At 53.6% G+C, this 18,210-nt stretch overlaps 5 protein-coding genes across 5 annotated transcripts; 4 read left to right on the forward strand and 1 right to left on the reverse strand.

Annotated features, from left to right (window-relative positions):
* Positions 1-131: 131 nt before the first annotated feature.
* On the forward strand, positions 132-1,004 carry BO80DRAFT_447297 (uncharacterized protein; the record flags this gene model as incomplete). The annotated part of the gene is made up of 1 exon (XM_025721602.1): positions 132-1,004. The coding sequence occupies one exon, from the start codon at positions 132-134 to the stop codon at positions 1,002-1,004; it is 873 nt and encodes a 290-aa protein (XP_025572995.1).
* A 4,079-nt stretch (positions 1,005-5,083) lies between these two features.
* On the forward strand, positions 5,084-9,342 carry BO80DRAFT_466870 (ABC transporter ATP-binding protein; the record flags this gene model as incomplete). The annotated part of the gene is made up of 2 exons (XM_025722809.1): positions 5,084-5,143; positions 5,220-9,342. The coding sequence occupies 2 exons, from the start codon at positions 5,084-5,086 to the stop codon at positions 9,252-9,254; spliced, it is 4,095 nt and encodes a 1,364-aa protein (XP_025572996.1). The 3' UTR covers positions 9,255-9,342.
* A 1,307-nt stretch (positions 9,343-10,649) lies between these two features.
* Positions 10,650-14,574, forward strand: BO80DRAFT_155914 (putative Rho GTPase activator Rga). Its single transcript, XM_025713825.1, has 6 exons — positions 10,650-10,842; positions 10,911-10,941; positions 11,013-11,552; positions 11,630-13,651; positions 13,706-13,801; positions 13,854-14,574. The coding sequence occupies exons 1-6, from the start codon at positions 10,768-10,770 to the stop codon at positions 14,351-14,353; spliced, it is 3,264 nt and encodes a 1,087-aa protein (XP_025572997.1). The 5' UTR covers positions 10,650-10,767; the 3' UTR covers positions 14,354-14,574.
* Positions 14,575-15,232: 658 nt separating this feature from the next.
* BO80DRAFT_361095 (DASH complex subunit ASK1) lies at positions 15,233-16,627 on the reverse strand (the record flags this gene model as incomplete). Its single annotated transcript, XM_025715991.1, has 4 exons — positions 15,233-15,369; positions 15,435-16,326; positions 16,387-16,493; positions 16,555-16,627. The coding sequence occupies 4 exons, from the start codon at positions 16,625-16,627 to the stop codon at positions 15,233-15,235; spliced, it is 1,209 nt and encodes a 402-aa protein (XP_025572998.1).
* A 289-nt stretch (positions 16,628-16,916) lies between these two features.
* On the forward strand, positions 16,917-18,198 carry BO80DRAFT_412219 (uncharacterized protein). The gene is made up of 2 exons (XM_025718009.1): positions 16,917-16,969; positions 17,211-18,198. Exons 1-2 carry the CDS (start codon positions 16,948-16,950, stop codon positions 18,152-18,154), a joined length of 966 nt encoding a protein of 321 aa, XP_025572999.1. The 5' UTR covers positions 16,917-16,947; the 3' UTR covers positions 18,155-18,198.
* The last annotated feature ends 12 nt before the right edge of the window (positions 18,199-18,210 follow it).

An 18,210-nucleotide genomic window follows, 5' to 3' on the forward strand; every position in this document is an offset into this window, starting at 1 on the left:
CTTCAGCCCCTAACTCACCGGGCAGATCACGAAGCCCATCACTGTCAGTGATTCGGTATCCGATTGTCGCTCATCGTGTTAATGCACCACGGTCGACAACCGAACAAGACCCCGAGACATCAACGGTTGCTATGACTGAATCTTTTGAGAACGGATCTGCTCATCTTGACGACGCACCACGTTTATCTTCCCTAGAGCAACTCCCATCGTTGCACGTTGCACGCACCCGAAGCATCACCGCCCCTAGAACCGCGGATTCCCTTGCCGCCCAACAAACTTTGGAGACGGCGATCCCTCGAATCCTCTCACAGGATATGGATCTCCTTGGCTACCGCAAGATGCAGCGGATTATCCTAAGCAATGATAGGCTCTTCGACACAGAAGAACAATACGAAGAATATCTGGATGCCCTCCTTGCTGAGCTTGAAAGGGCCCCCGAGGCGAAACTACAGGGTAGCCGACGTCTAGCTGATTTCAAGACTCAAGTGCTTGTTACGGTCCAATACACATTTCGGCATATTAAGCGACTGGTGGATCGTTCATCCACAATGGAAATAGGACGATTCTCTTATCGCATCGTGAAGGCCCTGATCCGGGCAAGAGTGCATTACGACAAATCCTGCCATCTCGCGCTAGACTTGCCCGACACCGCGATGGAGGTTATCGGGGTTGCAGACCAGGTCGAAGTTGTCGATACTCTCGTGATCATGATGACGGAGGAAGAGCTCAACGCCCGCTCCCTGTGCATGGGACTTAATTTACTTACAACTGTCCTACGGCATATGAACACCGAGAGAAACCGTCTGCCACATGAGTTGGTGGACAAAATTGGAGAGCCTGTGTCAAAATACTTGACCAGCAATCGGGTGGGTCTTCGCCAGGCGGCGACAGAAGTGTGCGTACAACTCCGCAAGATGGTAGGAGACGAGGAGGAGTTTTGGCAGGTGTTGAGGGAGCCCACCGAAAATACCCGTCGCCTCTTGACCTACTACCTTGCCAGGTAGGGGGCAGATGAGTTGGGGTTCACGCAATGTATTCTTATTCCTATTCTTACTCATGCTGTGGATTCTTTTTTTGTATTCTTACTCAACTCATGCAGTGTATTCTTATTCCAGTTCAATCCATCTCTAATATTCATAGTCCTATTCAATTAGCACAGTGTAATTTATATCCCTATTCCATTCATGTGGCTCTGGTATCGAGTCCGGCCTCTGTCTCCCCACGGGACTCTACCTCCATCTGCATCCAGCCCTGTCAACGACGTCTGCAGATTCGACGCGTCCACAGGGAGCACAGAGCGAACTCTGTCATTGTTTCGGCTCTTGTTCTCGCAGTCCCTAAGTTTTGGCTCACTTCTGGTGACCGATCTTGCGTATCTCGGCTTGAGATGGGATAGGCGGTGGTATCCAGGCGGTAGTCGAGTGCATTCCTTCCTTCTCTCCGGTGGAATTCCTGCAGTCGGGACCATGGGACTCTATGCGTGATTGATTACATGTACTAGCCTTCCTCATATCAGCCCAGAACCTTTCGACCAGGATCTCTCCGGGGCCTTGTCCCGGTGGCCTCGATTCAAGGATATCGTATATCGGGTGCAGCCGGGTCCTGGTCTTGGGGAATCAACCCTCTTGATTGTTTTGATGATCCTTATTAGTATAATTATTATTATTATTATTATCCGTGTCGGTTTCTGGATGAGCTTGGTTCTGATGAAATGTTCCGTACGTCGTACTTGTCGTTGTTACCGGGTTCGTCGTCCTGTAGCTAGCTAGGTACTACTACTAGCTAACAGTCACTGGCTACCAGGATTCCCGGTGACTCATCCCTGCCGACGGGAGTACTAATCTCTGGTTCGACCAGGTCCCTGGCCATATGCCATACTAGTACTAAGTCGTACCCGTCGGATGATGGAGGTCAATGGGGTGGTCCGGTGTATACCAGCAGGGATAGTCATCCGGATATCGGTCTCCCTCTTTATTATGGGTTTCATCCTTGTGATTTATCTACTAGTTGGCTCTGCTTTTGGTTCTGTTGTTTTTTTTTTTGTGCGTCGAGTAGGATCTGTTTATTCTCTTTTTAGTTTTGGTTTGGGTTTGGTGGCTGGGGTTGGGTTCGTGGTGGGTTGGGCTTCTTGGATTTCAGGTGGGATTGTACTCTGTAATGGATTGGAAGGAGGTTGTTATTGAGACTTGGGTACTGGTACTAGTAGTTGTGGGGAGGATATTGGTGGGTCGCTTGGGGGATAATTCCTTGTACTTTTACTTAGTACTACTATTGATAGGGATAGTGATCGCGATGACGATATTGAAATCAATATGCGAATAGTTAGTTCTTTGATTTGATCGTTACTGAAAACGTGTCGGGCTGTGAGGTTGAGATGGGTTGGATTACATGTTGGGTAATTTGTCTGGGGTGGTGGGAGGGATTTGAAGGAGGGGTTGGTGAGAGACTGGCATGGTGTTGTGGAAGGGGTTTGTCGAGGTGGTTGGTTGTGTAACTTGTGTTTGGTTGGGTTGGGATCGGAGGAGGGGGTAATCGGGTAATGGGGTGGAGGATGAGGATGGATGTACTCTCTCTGGGATTGGCTTGTGGTGGAAACTATAGCGGTTTGGGACTCTGCGAGGACGTGGGATGGAAAGTTGGCAGGTTGTACTATGTTTGTTTGTTGTGGTTGGTCTCTTGTGCCTGAGGCAGTTCAATGGGGAGTTGACCTGTCATGATCTGAGTAGTAAAGAGGGGTAAAAAAGAAGAAACAAAGACATGATCATAAAAGGGGTGGATCAAGGAACATATAGTGTACGAGAAAAGCTTAAAAAGTCCAAAAAGTCAAAAATCTTGTGCATGCGATTTTCTCGAGTTGCGGCATTCAAGATGGGTGGGGATGGCGGCCGGTGTACAGACGACGGCAGTGGAAGAGCCATCAGTGGTTAGGAGCCAAATGTTCACTCGACAAAGTTTCCTAAGAGAAGAGCTGAACGTTTGTCCCTTACGCCAATCCTTGCCGATCTTTTGGGCAGGAACAGCTGAACAGCAGGAACGATGAAGACCAAAATGGACAGGATCTAATCAGATCAGCATCTAATCAGATTTACAGGCCGTCGGGGGTTATCGATCGATCAGATTAGATAAAGGAAATGGAAATTTTGAATCAAGTGACACCGGCCCCTGAACGGCCTTGGAAGACGGGCAGGATTAATCAGAAGGAAACCGGTCTTCAGGAGTTCGGCAGGCAAAATCTCCAAGTAGTACTCGACTACTCGTATTACCTAGCCGTGCCCGATGGGGTAAAATGCGCCATCTGATAACTTGGAACGCTCCATCGGTGACCCCATCGCAGGTGGGATTGCGGATACTAGTTCCTATCCCTTCCGCCCTAGTACGGTCGCTCACATTTCTAGAATATTACTAAAATCCTTCGTTTGTAAGGAAATTGTCATCTGTTTCTCGAATCGTTGATATTCGCTGGGGAGGGCTATCGCAGATATTCTTCGTGGTGGCCTTATCGTGACACAATAATCGAAGCTGGCAGAGAAGAGAAAAGGGGAAGTGATCGGACTGGTCCGACCGGGGAAGGACGAGTCAAAATCCAAATGCTGCTAGTGGGCAAGAGCCACTGATTGTTAGGGACACCAGGAGAATTATCGGACAACGGCATTGCAAAGTGCAGACGGCACCGAGATCGACCTATGGAAGTTTCATGTGAAGGTTCGTGGCAGCATGCAGGGATTCGATGAGCCGGAGGAATAAGAAAGAAGATGGGAGAACTTGGGAATTAGTCCCCACCGCGGGGCCCGAAAAGGCAGGTGATTGGAGGCGAGCCCGTCCCTAGGTGATGGAGGCACAGAGTTATCAGATGAACCCGACAACATGTCGATCCGTCAGCCACGTCCCACGCCCAGTACCTTGGCGCCTGAACCCTCGTTTGCAAATTTTAGTTTGAGTATCCTTTGTGTCCTATCTGTTCTTTTTTCATAGTGGACGAGGACTGCTGGATTGGCAGGTTTGCTGTCGGCCAGTCAACCCAATGTTTTGGTTCCTTACCTGGGATTAGGAGACGATCATATACGCCTTAGTGTGGCCTCGGCTAAGAGTACTTTTCCTTAGTGCCACTACACAGTATGGTACATACTTTCAGTACAATCACACAGATCCCAGGAACCAACCTCCCACTGGCCCCACTGTGTCTAGAGCAGAAATGCCCAATGGTCGATCTTCCTCACTACTCCTAAGTAACTTTTTACGGCATTCCCGCGGGTTTTGAAAGTCCAGACTGATTCGCGGGTTCACCCTGGGTACTTTCAGGATACAGCGCTTGATGTGCAGAGTCCCTACCGTTGGCAGGTCACTCCGAAGTCCCTCCTTATTTCCTACCTGCCTGCCGAGTGGAGATCCATGCCTGTTTCTAACTTTCTTCTTCTCCGCTCGGCCACCAGCGAAGCGGGACCCTCCTTCCCGGTGGTCGACTTTGGGGGTTATCGGATTTTTCTTACTCATGGCTTTCCCTGCGACTGACCTCAGACCCAAGCACCATGGTGTCAACTCCAGCTCAGCCCCAATTCTTAGCTCGTCAGGGCCGCAACCGGAGCCGTCGTGATGGGAAATGGATTCCTCTCTTCCTGTCTCTGCTCTGTACGAGCTAGTCCCTCCTTTTTTTTGAAACCCCATCTCATTATCCCCCCTCTCCCCTTCTTTTCTTCCCCGACTCCAAAGAAAACTCTCGTTCACTAAGTGTATTGTCTGATCTGGCGGGGATGCGTTCGTGGGAGTGTATGCAAGAGTGTCTTGGTTCACTCCTCCACTGTTGGTCGACTGTTTTGCGGGGGATCCGACCCATACCTCTCCAATTGAGGGATTCTGGAGCTGCTGCTACCTGGCTCCCAGTGCGCCTCTTTCGTTGAGACATCACAAAGGGAGCTTCAACAATTTCTACGGCGCCTTTCATTGATGGGTATCTTCCTGCTTGGCTCAATCGTTGTTGTTTCCTAGACCTGGGCCGTTCTTCTAGGCTGGGCATTCTAGACCATCGCGTCTGCTCAATTACCGTTCTCTCCCTTTCCTCAGAGACTCTACACTCCGGAAAACCATCATGCCAGACTCAAGTAGAGCTCATGATGGGCAGGAAAGCTCCAATAGCGCCAGCGACTTGGTATGTCATTGTCTACTCGTTCATTGGGAGCGGGGTGACGTATGAGCAGGCTGACTGTAGCCCCGTTCGCATTTAGGTGCAATATGCCAAAAAGCTTGTACCAACTAAAGCAGACCTGAAGAAGTTCTTCGCCTACATACATCTCCTGTTCTCTCTGGACTATACGATGTTCGACGTGTTCCTCATCGTCTGCGGTGTGATCTCCGGAATCGCCGGCGGAGTGCCCTTCCCACTACTTGGGATTGTCTTTGGTGATTTAATCAACGACCTCAATTCGACCACTTGCTCCACTTCGGACAATGCTTCGTCGGATCTCTCGTCTAGCGTGCGCACTAAGGTCCTATATGTGGTCTATATCACCATAGCAAACTTCTTCATCATTTACATCTACACTTCATGCTGGTGCTTGGTGAGCGAGCGTCTCGCGCGCCGCTATCGCCGGCGATACTTTGAAAGCATAATCAGACAGGACATGAATTTCATCGAGTCCCTTCCTTCTGGCGATGTGATCTCTCGTCTGGTCAGCGATATCGAGACCGTGCAAATGGGATCCTCGGAGAAGGTGGGTCTGGTGATTGCGACCGTTTCGTACTTTGTGACCTCGTATATCGTGGCTTTCATCAAGGTGCCAAAGATAGCTGGCATCCTAATATCTGTGGTGCCTTGCTTCTTACTCATGTCTCTGGTGGGTGGTCATTTCATCAAGAAATATGCGAGCCGTGTCACGGCCAATATCAATGCAGCCACGTCAATTGCCTCGTCCAGCCTGTCACATTTGACCCTGGTCCACGCCTTCAACGCCAATGACCGTCTGGAACAACGATTCGCCACTTACCTCTCCAGATCATCCATGGACGCGCTGAAAAAGGCCGGGACACACGCCGCACAGCTTGGATTCTTGTACTTCGTCGCATACTCAGCCAACGCCCTGGCCTTCTGGGAAGGTTCCCAGATGATTTCCGACTCGGTAGCCAACAGCAGCTCGGGGGTCTCTGTGGGCGCCGTCTATACTGTTATTTTTGTGCTCATCGATGCGTCATTTATCCTAAGTCAAGTCGCGCCCTTCATCCATGTATTCGCCTCTGCAGCCGGCGCCTCGGAGCGGCTCCTGGCCGTGATCAATCGCCAGTCCGCCATTGATGGAACTGCGGACGAAGGTGATCAGACGGCAGCGTTTGGAGAAGAGAACATTGAGTTCCATGATGTCCACTTCTCGTATCCGGCTCGTCCGGATGTTCCCGTTCTGCAGGGAATGAATTTTGTCATCCCCCCGAAGAAGCATACCGCTATTGTCGGACCCTCTGGCGGTGGAAAGTCGACGGTTGTGTCACTCTTGGAACGGTTCTATGACCCCAAATCGGGCGATGTCACAATCGGAGGCAAGAACTTTCGGGATCTCAATGTTCGACACTTGCGAGGTAACATTGGTTTTGTCCAACAAGAACCGTCGCTGTTGGATCGGACGATCCTAGAAAACATCGCGTACGGCCTGGTGTCCTCATCCGCAGAGAGGCACCGGCGCCTAGCCCCATTTATTCTTGATTCAAGCCTCCCGGATCTTGCTGCAAGGGTAAGGGAAGGTGCGCCAGAGACAGATGCTCTGACGGGCTTTGACGGTTGTGTGGCCGAGATTGTACGACTAGTGAGGCAGGCGGCTGCCAGTGCTAACGCACTCAACTTCATTGACGCCTTACCCCATGGATTCGCAACCAACGTGGGAACGGCAGGAAACCAGTTGAGTGGAGGCCAGAAACAGCGAATCGCGCTTGCCCGAGCGCTCGTGCGAGAGCCATGCCTGCTCATCCTCGATGAAGCTACGGCTGCCTTGGATTCCACCAGCGAACAACTCATCCAGGCTGCGCTGGCCAAGGTCTCCAAGAAGGTCACCACCGTCTCTATTGCGCATCGACTAGCCACTGCCAAAGATGCACATAAGATCGTCGTTGTCCAGGCTGGGCGCGTTACGGAGGAAGGGTCTCATGCGGAGCTTGTGGCCCGGCGCGGTGTTTATGCAGACATGGTACGGCTTCAGAATCTGGGCAAATTGAGTGTCGAAGACCTAAAGATTCCCGGTGACATGATCCGCAGCGCACCTACAGCAAGCAGTCTCCATGAAAGTGTGCAGCCCACTGATGAGAAGGAAGCCTCGGTAGGTATCGGCGGGTCAGACGTTACAGATGACACGGTGGTCGTTGAGACGCCTCCGGGTTCCAAAGGTGGCGCTGATGGCAGCACAAAAAAGAAACAGAAGCGTTCCGGCTGGTTCACGATCAAGTATACCTTCTCGCTAATGCGAACTAACCTGCCGTTGATCTTCCTCGGCCTCTGTATGTCCATTATCATTGGTGGCAGTTACTCGGCCGAGGCGATCGTGTTCGGCCATACGGTCGGCAGTTTAAGCCCATGCAGACCTTCTTCTGCCATCCGTGACAGTGGCGATCTCTATGGGTTGTTGTTCTTCGTCCTTGCCCTGGTTGAGCTTACGGCCAACGTGGTGGGCGGCTGCGCGTTTGGCTGGGCAGCCGATAAGATCCTGTACCGTATCCGGGTGTTGTCTTTGCGGTCGTTGCTCAACCAAACCATACAATGGCATGGCATGGAAGACCGGACCCCAGGAACTTTGATAACCTATATTACCGGCGATGCTGCTTCATTGAGTGGCATTACTGGATCCACCATCGGTCTCCTCCTTGCTACAGCCGTGAACCTGGTGGCTGGCTTGGTGATTTCTTTTGCCATCGCATGGAAGATCACCATCGTCCTGTTTCCGACCATTCCCATACTGCTGGTGGCAGGTATGATGAAGCTCCGTGTTCAGGCGAAGTTCGCCGAACGGCATCAGAAGGCATTTGCCAAGGCGACGGCCATCACCGTCGAGGCCGTAGACAACATCCGCGCTGTCGCTGCATTCTCCCTCGAGAAGCAATCCCAGGAAGTGTTTGGCCGAGCCCTGCGCCGCCCATACCGAGATACAATGAAGGCCATTGCACACGGCAACGCCTGGTTGGCGTTGGCATTCAGTATCAGCAACCTGGTTTATGCCCTGGCGTATTGGTGGGGATCGAGGCAGGTGGCATCGGGGCTGTACTCTCAGACCCAATTCTTCATTGTTCTACCTGCCCTGCTATTCAGCACGCAGTCTTGTGGCCAGATGTTTGCTCTGGCACCGGATATCTCCAAGGCCCGCCTTGCGTCATCCAACATTGTCGAGCTGCTCACCACCCGCTCCGCGGAAGAGGAGCTGGCGCCGGGTTCAATGCAGAGCATCCAGCCCCCCAGCAGCCTGCTCGAGGAGAAGGCCACCGTGCAGGATGTGGAGGCCGCCGAAAAGCCGCACCGTACGGTCCGACGGGCGAATGACAACGGTATTGGCGCTCAGCTTCGTGGGGTGCATTTTACCTACCCCAATCGGCCCGAACGCCCGATTCTACGAGGACTTAACATCGACATCAAGCCCGGTCAGTTCTGTGCGCTGGTCGGACCTAGCGGATCGGGCAAGTCGACGACCTTCGCTATGCTAGAGCGGTTCTACCGACCCACGTCCGGGTCGGTGATCATCGATGGAGTCGATGTGACTCGGCAACTAGGCACCGAGTTCCGTGACGATATTGCGTTGGTACCGCAGGAGAACGTTCTCTTCGAAGGCACAGTTGCGTTCAACATTGGCCTCGGTGCTCGGCCTGGCCATGAGCCGACACAGGAGGAGATCGAAGAGGCGTGTCGGATGGCCAACATCCACGACGTGATCATGTCCCTGCCGGACGGGTACCAGACCATGTGCAGCCACGACGGCAAGCAATTCTCAGGCGGGCAGCGCCAACGCCTTTCTATTGCGCGGGCGCTGGTGCGGAAGCCGCGACTCCTGCTGCTGGACGAGTCAACAAGCGCACTGGATGTGGAGTCGGAGAAGAAGATCCAAGAAGCGCTGGCGACGCTAGCGGGCCGTACGACAATTGTAGCGATCGCGCATCGGCTGAACACGATCCACCAGGCGGATCAGATCTATCTGATTGAAGAGGGCCGCTGCGCGGAACAAGGGACGCATCAGGAGTTGATCCAGCGCAGTGAGACGTATCGGACAAGTGTGATCCACCAGTCGCTGGAGACTTAACCCTGCCGTCAGACTGAAACACGGAGATCTCAGAAGAGAAAAAGAAAAGAACCCCTGGATAATAAGACGGTGGTGACCCAGCTGGCCGACGAGGCTCTCATCCATGCCGAGATGGGAGGTGTCCACGGAGTAGCTTGATTACATCGTGCCCTATCCGTGCGACTTATGTCATCTGACAAGGTAGTTAACTATCTTGAGGAAAAGGGTATGAAGTATATTGGGACAGAGACTTACACTGCTTTTGATAATTGTTTAATAGGCGTTTTAGGAGGGATGGATGCCGGATACATATGGATTTTTGGATGTATAGACTGGAGAGACTACTATCTATGCAATAGACAGACGAGTCGTAATGGGACTGGCTGCAATTGATGGTTGCCTGAGGTGTTGGGAACCGAGCCGTACCGTACCACCAATACCCGCGATACCGGCGGAGACAGTCCAGGCCCTGCCTGATTGGGAAGGTGGCTAGTATCGTATTCGAGTCCCTCGTATGGGGCCTCGATGGGGGCCCGGCTCCATGATGCTGCCTCCAGCCCATTCACTCCAGGGCAGATTCGCGTTGGATGAATGAATTGAGATGTTCTTAAGAGACGGATTGTCGAGACAATAGGCCCGGCCACAATAGTTATGACTGACACAATGGCGGATGCGTTGACGAGGGGATGGATGGGCTCCCGCGGCGAGTCTATCTGAAACGACGCTCACGGTTTGGTGTGTTTCATTTCGGCCTCAAACTCTCTTTCGTCTCGTTCCCTCGTTCGCCTACTCTTCGTCTCTCTCCCCCTGCTTGTCCTCCGTCCCGTTGACTGGCTCTTGACCTTTTTTTCCCCGTTTCCTTTTTTTCTCTTTCCTTTTTTTTTTTTTTTGCTTACCATTTCTTGTTCTTATTTTATCCGCATCAGACGAGGCGGTGGTGGTGTCCAGCTGCAGCAGCTGCATGGTCAGTCCTCGGTAGTTCCCCCCCCCTCCTCTTCCGCTGTGCCCCTGGTCTGGTCTGGCGGCCGCTCGTCACCAATTTCCAGTGCTATTGCTCTCCGTGCCTCCCCCCTCCCCTCCTCCACCATGTTGACCCTGGTCGATCTGCCACTAACCCTGTTATTAATCTAATCACTCTACTAGACTTGTTAATCTTTTATGATCCTGTTGCTGTTCCTTGCTGGTGGGAGTTAATTGCTTTCATTCCGCGCGCGGACTCGTGTCCTTCCCCGGCACCACAGCCCCCCCCGGTCTTCACAGGCATCATTCTGCACTTCCCCGGCCGTATGGTATTCTAGCGATCTTTCCTTTCTTTGACCTGGGTCGGCATTTACATCTTCTACCGCATTTGTCGCATCCGTAACGAGACTTCCAGACCCCCGTCGACTTGAACGACTCGCTGTGATTTCCGCATCGCGAGCGCGTCCCCAGTATTACCTCGTCTTTTACCTCCCTCCGCGCCCTCCTAGCTACCTAATCGGCTCGCTGTATTCAACCCGATTTCCTCGATCGCTACTCGAGCGAGGGGTACAGGATGGAGTCTCCCGCATATCCAGAGTCCCCGATGGACCAGGACGATATCCCATTTCCTTGCAAGGGTTGTGGAGAGGTATGCATAAGTCACGGGTTGGAGGAGAAGCGGGCATCGCATACTAATTGAGCCTTCTCTGCGGACAGATTCTAGAAGAGGGCAAGGCTTTCGAACTTGGTAGGTTTGCATTGGGTCTTCTGGCTTCATGTCTCAACAAGTGGCTGACCGCTCCTTTTTCTCCCGTGTAGCGGGCAATCGATGGCACATTGAATGTTTCTGCTGCAGCACCTGCGGCACCCTTCTCGATTCTGACGCACACCTGCTACTCCTCGGAGACGGATCGTTGATTTGCAGCAACTGCACCTACAGCTGCAGCTCGTGTGGAAATAAAATCGAGGATCTTGCCATTCTGACGGGCGAGCAAGCTTTCTGCGCACAGTGCTTTCGATGCCGGAACTGTAAACGGAAGATCGAAAATCTGCGCTATGCCCGAACTTCACAGGGTATATTCTGTATGGACTGCCATGAATCACTCATGCAGCGGCGGAGAAAGCGAAACCGGAATGTTCCACCCACCAGGAAGCAGCCCCCAGGCATAAAACTGGACAAGTCCCTTCCATCTCTGCCCTCAGAGGAACCTGAACCCAGATCTCACGGCTCGGACGACCCAGCTGCAGATGCCTATTCAGATACGACCCCCGATGCAACATTGCGAGGAGCTGCGCCTGCGCTGGACGCAGGAAGGGGCAGAAGCTCTTCTGCTACTCGCGCGCCTGTCGATACTCAAGGTCAGTGAGCCCACACAGCATGTGAACTGCACGGCATGCTTTGGGACGTGGTCTAATTCGTGAGGTCTTTGTTGCAGATAACCTGATCCTCCCTTCGAGCACTTACCGAAGCCATCGACACTCCATGATTCACCAGTCCGAAGCAGATAGCGGGGGAGAATTCTTAATTCCTGTCGCGTTTGACCCCTCCGAAGAACAACGGCCCCCTCGTGGACAGTTACCTTCCACAACGTACCAGAAATCGCCTCAGGGATCGGAGAATTCGTCTCCGCATATTGCGTACCAGGAAAAAGGCCGGGATCGCGTCGATCTTGACGCCGCGCGTTGGCGTCAGGATGACCTCGCTAACGGCACGAGTGCTGCCAGGTCCGCCTCCGCTCGGAGTTCCAGGTCTGATTTGGGTCGTAAGGAGACCAGCACTTTCTCCACACCAAGCCCCGAAAGCACTAAATCAGCGACCGCCCAGAGAGACGGAGCTGCGGGTGACAATACTGCCACACTCCCGATTCGACCTTCTCACGAGCTACGTCGGTTGCATGAAACCACGGGATCGGTAGACTCATCGCACTCTTTCTTGTCCTCTTCGAGCATACAGCATCCCAAGCGGGCAGACTCCCTGGAGGGTAGGCTGCATCAGGCCCCGAGAAAGGAGGCCGGCACATCCCCTCGCCCGTCGTCCGTTACCCCCAGCGACCAGTGGAGCGAACGATCTACGGACCGGACGGGTGCCAGCAAGAGTACTCCAAGGACCGGTGAATCCGCCTGGACCCCGCGTAGCGAAGTGAATGAACAACCTAAGCCTCCCGTGCGTCCCAACTCAATCAGCACCCTTCAGCAGGTCGAGGCCTATCGCCAAACAGATGGTGCGGGTTCTCCATCGTTACTGCGGTATAGTGGGGGCGCCGATTTCACTATGGAGGAAGATATGGCCCGGATTATGGGCTCTGATGACGGCAACTCTGCGCAGACAAGCGAGTCTTTCCTTCGACGCGTCTCCAACTCCGTACGCCACGGCCGTTCCTACAGCGACAAAGGATCTCGCCTATCAAGGGATGCCAAATGGCCCAAATCGCCTGTCAACGGATCTGGGGCGATGCCCGACCTGGCAAGCCCTTCCGCTATCTCCCCCGAGAATGCGGGACCGGAGGAAGTGGCGTGGCTACGGAACGAGCTGCGCAAGGAGCGGCAGCGCGTATTTGATCGGGAGCAGAAGATTGCGGAGATGGAAGCGATGCTGAACGCAAGCGCAGAAGTTAAGCAGGTCAACACTGAGCTACATGAGAAGCGGTCTACCATGGTGGTCTTGGACGCCCAGAAGGAGATCGCCATGCGCGAGCTCTCGGTCCTGACCGATCATCTCGAGGCGGAAAAGCGTGGCGGCGGCGGTTCTCTCGACCTTGGCAAGCTGACCAACCATGTGTTGCGGGAGTTCGTGGAATCGATTTCAAAGCTGAAGGAGGGTTTCACACCACAGATCGAAGAACTGGTGCAGAAGCGTAACGATGCTGCAGAGGAACTGGCGAATCTGAACCGTATGAAGGACAAGAGCTTCCAGGAATTTGAGCAGTTGTCTTCGAAGAATGCCCAACTGGCGGAGCTGAACAACCAGCTGGTGCATCAGATCCAGGAGCTCTACAAGGCTAACCCGACTGACGGCAGCCGCGGCGCTAATGGACTTGGTATCTACTCCCATGGCAAGGAGAAGTCGCTGTCGGCCATCGATGCTCTGAAGGCGGCCAACAGCGATTTGGTTCCCACGGTCGCGACGACGAACATCTCAGAAGAATCTGAGCCGGCCACGGCCACGATCGTTCCGGGTCCCCAGGTGGTAAGCATCCGGAAGGGACAGCCGCGCAAGTTCAACTGGAAGAAAGGAGGCCAGAACGTCGCCAAGGGCGTCACCAAAGGTCTCAAAGGCGCCTTCATGTCCAGTGAAAACGCGCCAGCAGAGGGCAATCCGGGTCTGCCCCGCTCTCAAACGCAGGACCCAAGTCGCCCCGGCTTTGGATTCTTCGGTAACCCGCGGAGCAAGCAAACGGGTCTCCGGATGCCGCAAACCGACAGTGTCCCTGCTCTGGCGGAAACTCCTGCCCCTGGAGGTAAGCATCTAGTCCCCCACTTGTTGGCAAGCAGCAAACTCACATGAGTCGCAGGCCTCTTTGGGACCGACTTGGAACAGCGTATGGAGCAGGAGAAGAGCATCATTCCTGCCATTATCACGCGTTGTATTCAAGAAGTTGAACTACGCGGTATGTTATGCCAGTTATCGGCGTGTGTTCGGGAGGCTAACTGTCAATCTAGGCATGGACATGGAAGGTATCTACCGGAAGTCCGGCGCCAGTTCTGCGATTCAAACCATTCGCGAAGGCTTTGAGCGCTCTCCACAAGATTACGATATTTCCGACCCTGATCTTGACATCCATGCCGTGACATCCGCATTGAAACAGTACTTTCGCAAGCTGCCCATGCCGCTCATCACGTTTGACGTCTACGAAAAAGTCATCGATTCGGGTGAGATCACCTCTCAGTCCGCTCGGATTGAGAGCCTACAGAAGAGCCTTCGGGATCTGCCACGCGTTCACCAGGATGTGCTTGAGTTCCTGGTGTTCCATTTGAGGCGCGTGGTTGAGCGCGAAAAGGAGAACCTTATGACCAGCCAGAACATCGCCGTGGTGTTTGCCCCAACCATCATGCGGCCCGAGAGTCTCGCACGGGAGATGACTGATGTGCAAAAGAAGAACGAGGTTTTGAAGTTTTTGGTCGAGAACTGTCAGGAGATCTTCATGGGTATGCAGGGGTAGAATTCTAGTCCCGTCCCGTCTCGTCATCCGCCATCTCCGGCCTGGTCCAGGATGAACGAGGATGTGGACGGCGCTCTTCCCTCCCCTTTCTTTTGCTTCTTAATCGCTCCTCCCCTTTTTGGCTCCCAAAAGGACACCCACTTCATTCCATTTCCTTGTTCGTTAGAATACCCCGAACCCTGTCGATTTCATGACAGTTGTACATATATCGCGGCGGCCTGGGTGATTGATCGATTGGTCCTTTTATTCGCTCCCCATCCCCATCCCATCCCATCCCCTTCATCCTTCGTCAATCTCATATCAGCCCTGCTTCCACCATCATCGTCATCACCTTGCCCCCGTCGATACCCTTATGTGTCCAAGCCTCTACTACCCACATGTAATCTGCCCCATTTTCCCACCGCTCAATTGTATCCCGCAGGTTCGAAGCTAGTTCTTAGTCATGGTGTTGTTGTTGATGTCGTCGTTGCTGAAGAAGTCGGTCTCGTATCGTATCCTGTACGCTGAGTGGCCCGCCGTCTGGTATACCCTGGTCTCGGTCAGGTATCTCAATGCTTTGGGATTTGTATGTAGTTGCTGTGTTTCGGATGAGATCAGATAGATCAGATGAGAGTGTGCGAGCGTTGGCGCCGGAAGATACCAGGAGGTGGTAGGAATGATAAGGTGCGGTATGGTATGGTGTGGAGTATGATATGATATGGTAGACTAGGAGTGACGGTGATGTACTAATTGACTAATAATTGTTGTTGGGTCGTATCATTTCAATCTCGTTCTACATGGGAAGTTTCCAATTGGTTACGAGGATGGATGAATGAATGCGGGGTATACGTCACAGGCGGAAGGAGTATACTGTGTATATTCGAAGACTATTCATCGTTTCTAGAAAGTCTCGTCTTCGAGTCTCTCAACCCGTCGGATGACACTGGGGCTTTGCTCGTCCGGCAGGTCATCTGTCGTATCGTTGGCGCCGGCGGTGAAGAGGAGGTCTTCTACGATGCGCTTTGACGCTTCCTTGGCTGTTTTGAATGTAAGTATTCACCAATTGGGAAATAGCGAGCGATAGTGGAAGAGGTGTACTCACCAGGAGTCTTCATCAACCGGCTTTGCGGAATATGGAACTGCATCGTCTTCGGGGGGCTCGGGCCCAAATCCTCATCCCCGTCATCAAAATCATCATCGCTATCCCATGCCGATCGTCTCGCGCCACCGCCCCGCGCAGGTGTCAGCACACTCAATCCAGGCTTCGGGGTAATGCGAAGGTGATTTGCGCTCGGTCTCCTTCTGCGACCTGTATTCGGCGTCTCCGCGCCCTTCATAGGTGATGAAAAGATCTCCGCATGCAGTTGCGGCGCCTCCGGCTCGGGACTGGAGATCGGGGAGTCATCGTACGCATACTTGGTTTTCGTCTTCGGTGTAACGGTGAACTTGGGCCGCGCCTCGTATCCGTATCCCTTTCCAAGCGGGGTGGCTTGCACGCGGTATGTTTTGTCGGGCATCTGATGCATGATTGGATTTTCGGCTGGAGGGATGAATGGCGATGAGGACATGGGCGTGTGGGATTGATCATGGGAGTACTCGTCAGTGTATTGATGGGTTCTGGAGGTAGAGTATTTGGCCGGAGTGGTGGGCAGGTATGGGTCGTCTTCGTCGTCGTCGTCCATGTCATCGTGCTGGAAGCGTGTATCGGGGGAGGGGTGTTCGATGGAGGCTATGGTTGTATCATCGTTGTTATAGGGATTGTGATGGGCGGGAACGCGGGGCGTGCTGTGGGAGGAGAGACTGAGGGAGGTGAGTTCGAGGTCGTCGCCTCGGTGGAGTTCGTGGTGGCTTTCGTCCGCGACGCTTTCGGAAGCAGTTGGGTCTTCTTCCGCGGAGAGAGCGGTATTTTCTTGCAGGGTGGTGTCACCGGTGGGCTTTTCTTCGTAGCCCGAGAGGGAGACGTTGGCACTGGCCTCGAAGAATTGCTTCCAGAACTGGATGGGATGTCAATTGGCCTGCAGGGGTGGTTGCCGGGGATATGCATATGTTTATACCTTTGCGCCCTCCCAGACGTCACGGGAACTCTCCGCGTATTGTTCGACGAGGGGGAGAATACTGGTGGTGACAATGTGATGGGCTTGACTGAAGTTGTGGTCGATTTCTAGTAGGACGAGGTTAGAGGGGACCTGGGAGGAGCTTTATCAAGTGGTGATGGTAGGTACCCTGGAGGGTCAACGTGATGGATTGCTCGAGCTTCTCAAGCTCCTCTGTAAGCGTGAGGGGACGCTGCGCCATAGAGGATTGGCGGGACATGGTAGGTGGTAGTGATCTCGCTTATCGGGTGTCGCAGTGACTATGGGGGTGCACGAAGATGAAGTTGTTGTTCTTGCTTGCTGCTGCTCCTGCTGCTGTTGTTGTTATGTTTTGAAGTCGGGCGGAGGGGAAACGCGGGATGCCGGATCGGGCGGGCAGGTAGGGCAGACGGATAAGGGCAGGGGCGGGTCATGTGTCGGGCGGCGGGGAAAGGCAGGATGACAAGGGCGTCGTGACGCCGACACTCACGGCTGCCTGCTTCTCCCCAGCTCTAACTCTGACGCGACTGAGGGTGCCTCGCAATGCCTACTCCGGTTGCCAAAGGTATGCTTGCTCTAGATGGTCTTTTCATTGTTCCCTACCACTTTGACAGACTGCTTTTGCTGCGTTGCCCGGGCGGTGTGCTTATCAGTAAATGCATTCAATGATCTATGAGCTGCTCGAGCCCGGCTCGATCGGCATCGTGTGTGTGCCGTGATTCCAATGTAGCTTTTTCTTTTCTGATGTGAAAAGGCGATTCTACTCGAGTGCTTTCTACTCGGAAGGGGTGGTACTGACATCTCAGGGATTATCATCACTGTGTCGGCGCTTGTCGCTGCAGGTATCGCGGTCTACGAATCGCCTCAGTTCCGACAATGGGTGAACAACTCACGGCGAAAACTCGCACTGGCACTACACCATCTTGGCGATGAGATTAATCCACGAGACGCGGCCGCTTTTAGGCAGGATATCTCGATGACGGAGGAGGTGGGTGCCGCGGCTGAGGAGCGACGGCGGCTAGCGGTGGAAGAGCTTCAACGGCGGCGCAGCTTGCTCGAAGCACGTCGCAAGGCTCGAGGAGGTACACCAGCGAGCAGCTTCGATGCCCTGGTGGATGACAGCGGTCGACTTCTGGACAGTCCAGAGCCACACGCAAATGACTCCATGGCGAACTCGACTGCGGTGGAGGTGACGACGTCACAGCCGGTTCAACGCGGCAAGCAGACAGGGAACTCGACCCCCCTCATTGAAACGGATAGCCTGAACAACATCGGAAATCGTCTGCAGATTGCCATCCCGCAGCCTGGCTCCCATGCTCCCTCTCTGGTTGAGTTCACACCTACTTCGGAAGCCCCGGACAAGCTTGCGGCCTCGATGCATTCCCAGCCCGAAGAGGGCGAGCGCCCCGTAGAATGGGGTGGCTACCATCGGCCCGGCTCAGCTGCTTCCAGCCACACTGAAGAATACTCTCAGATCATTTATGCTTATCCGGATGGTCATGCAGTCAACGACACCAGTAGGGACTTGAGATCTCCATTTTCGGATCTGTCGGACTTGGATTCCGAGGGCCACCCCGACCAGCGCCCGTCCACGCCGTCTACAGCTGGTAGCTTCAGTCAGATATATGAGTCTGCGGTGGATGGGTCGGAGGGCACTCTGAGCGACTTTGAGCGGTCCGGTGCAGCTACGCCGGCTAGTTGGTCCGAGATTGGCAGCGTTATCAGCAACGAGGAACCCCATCATATGTAGGCACGGAAATGCTGGACTAATTTTGAAGGATTTTTGAAGGAAGGATGGGCGGCGGT

Source organism: Aspergillus ibericus (assembly GCF_003184845.1).
Source record: "Aspergillus ibericus CBS 121593 unplaced genomic scaffold BO80scaffold_34, whole genome shotgun sequence".
NCBI classification, from domain to species: domain Eukaryota; kingdom Fungi; phylum Ascomycota; class Eurotiomycetes; order Eurotiales; family Aspergillaceae; genus Aspergillus; species Aspergillus ibericus.

Coding starts and splice junctions, on each gene's coding strand:
- BO80DRAFT_412219 (XM_025718009.1), top strand. CDS start 16,948: ATGCCTACTCCGGTTGCCAAAG. Junction 16,970..17,210: donor GCCTACTCCGGTTGCCAAAG/GTATGCTTGCTC, acceptor CTGACATCTCAG/GGATTATCATCACTGTGTCG.
- BO80DRAFT_155914 (XM_025713825.1), top strand. CDS start 10,768: ATGGAGTCTCCCGCATATCCAGAGTCCCCGATGGACCAGGACGATATC. Junction 10,843..10,910: donor CTTGCAAGGGTTGTGGAGAG/GTATGCATAAGT, acceptor CTCTGCGGACAG/ATTCTAGAAGAGGGCAAGGC. Junction 13,652..13,705: donor GGAAACTCCTGCCCCTGGAG/GTAAGCATCTAG, acceptor CATGAGTCGCAG/GCCTCTTTGGGACCGACTTG.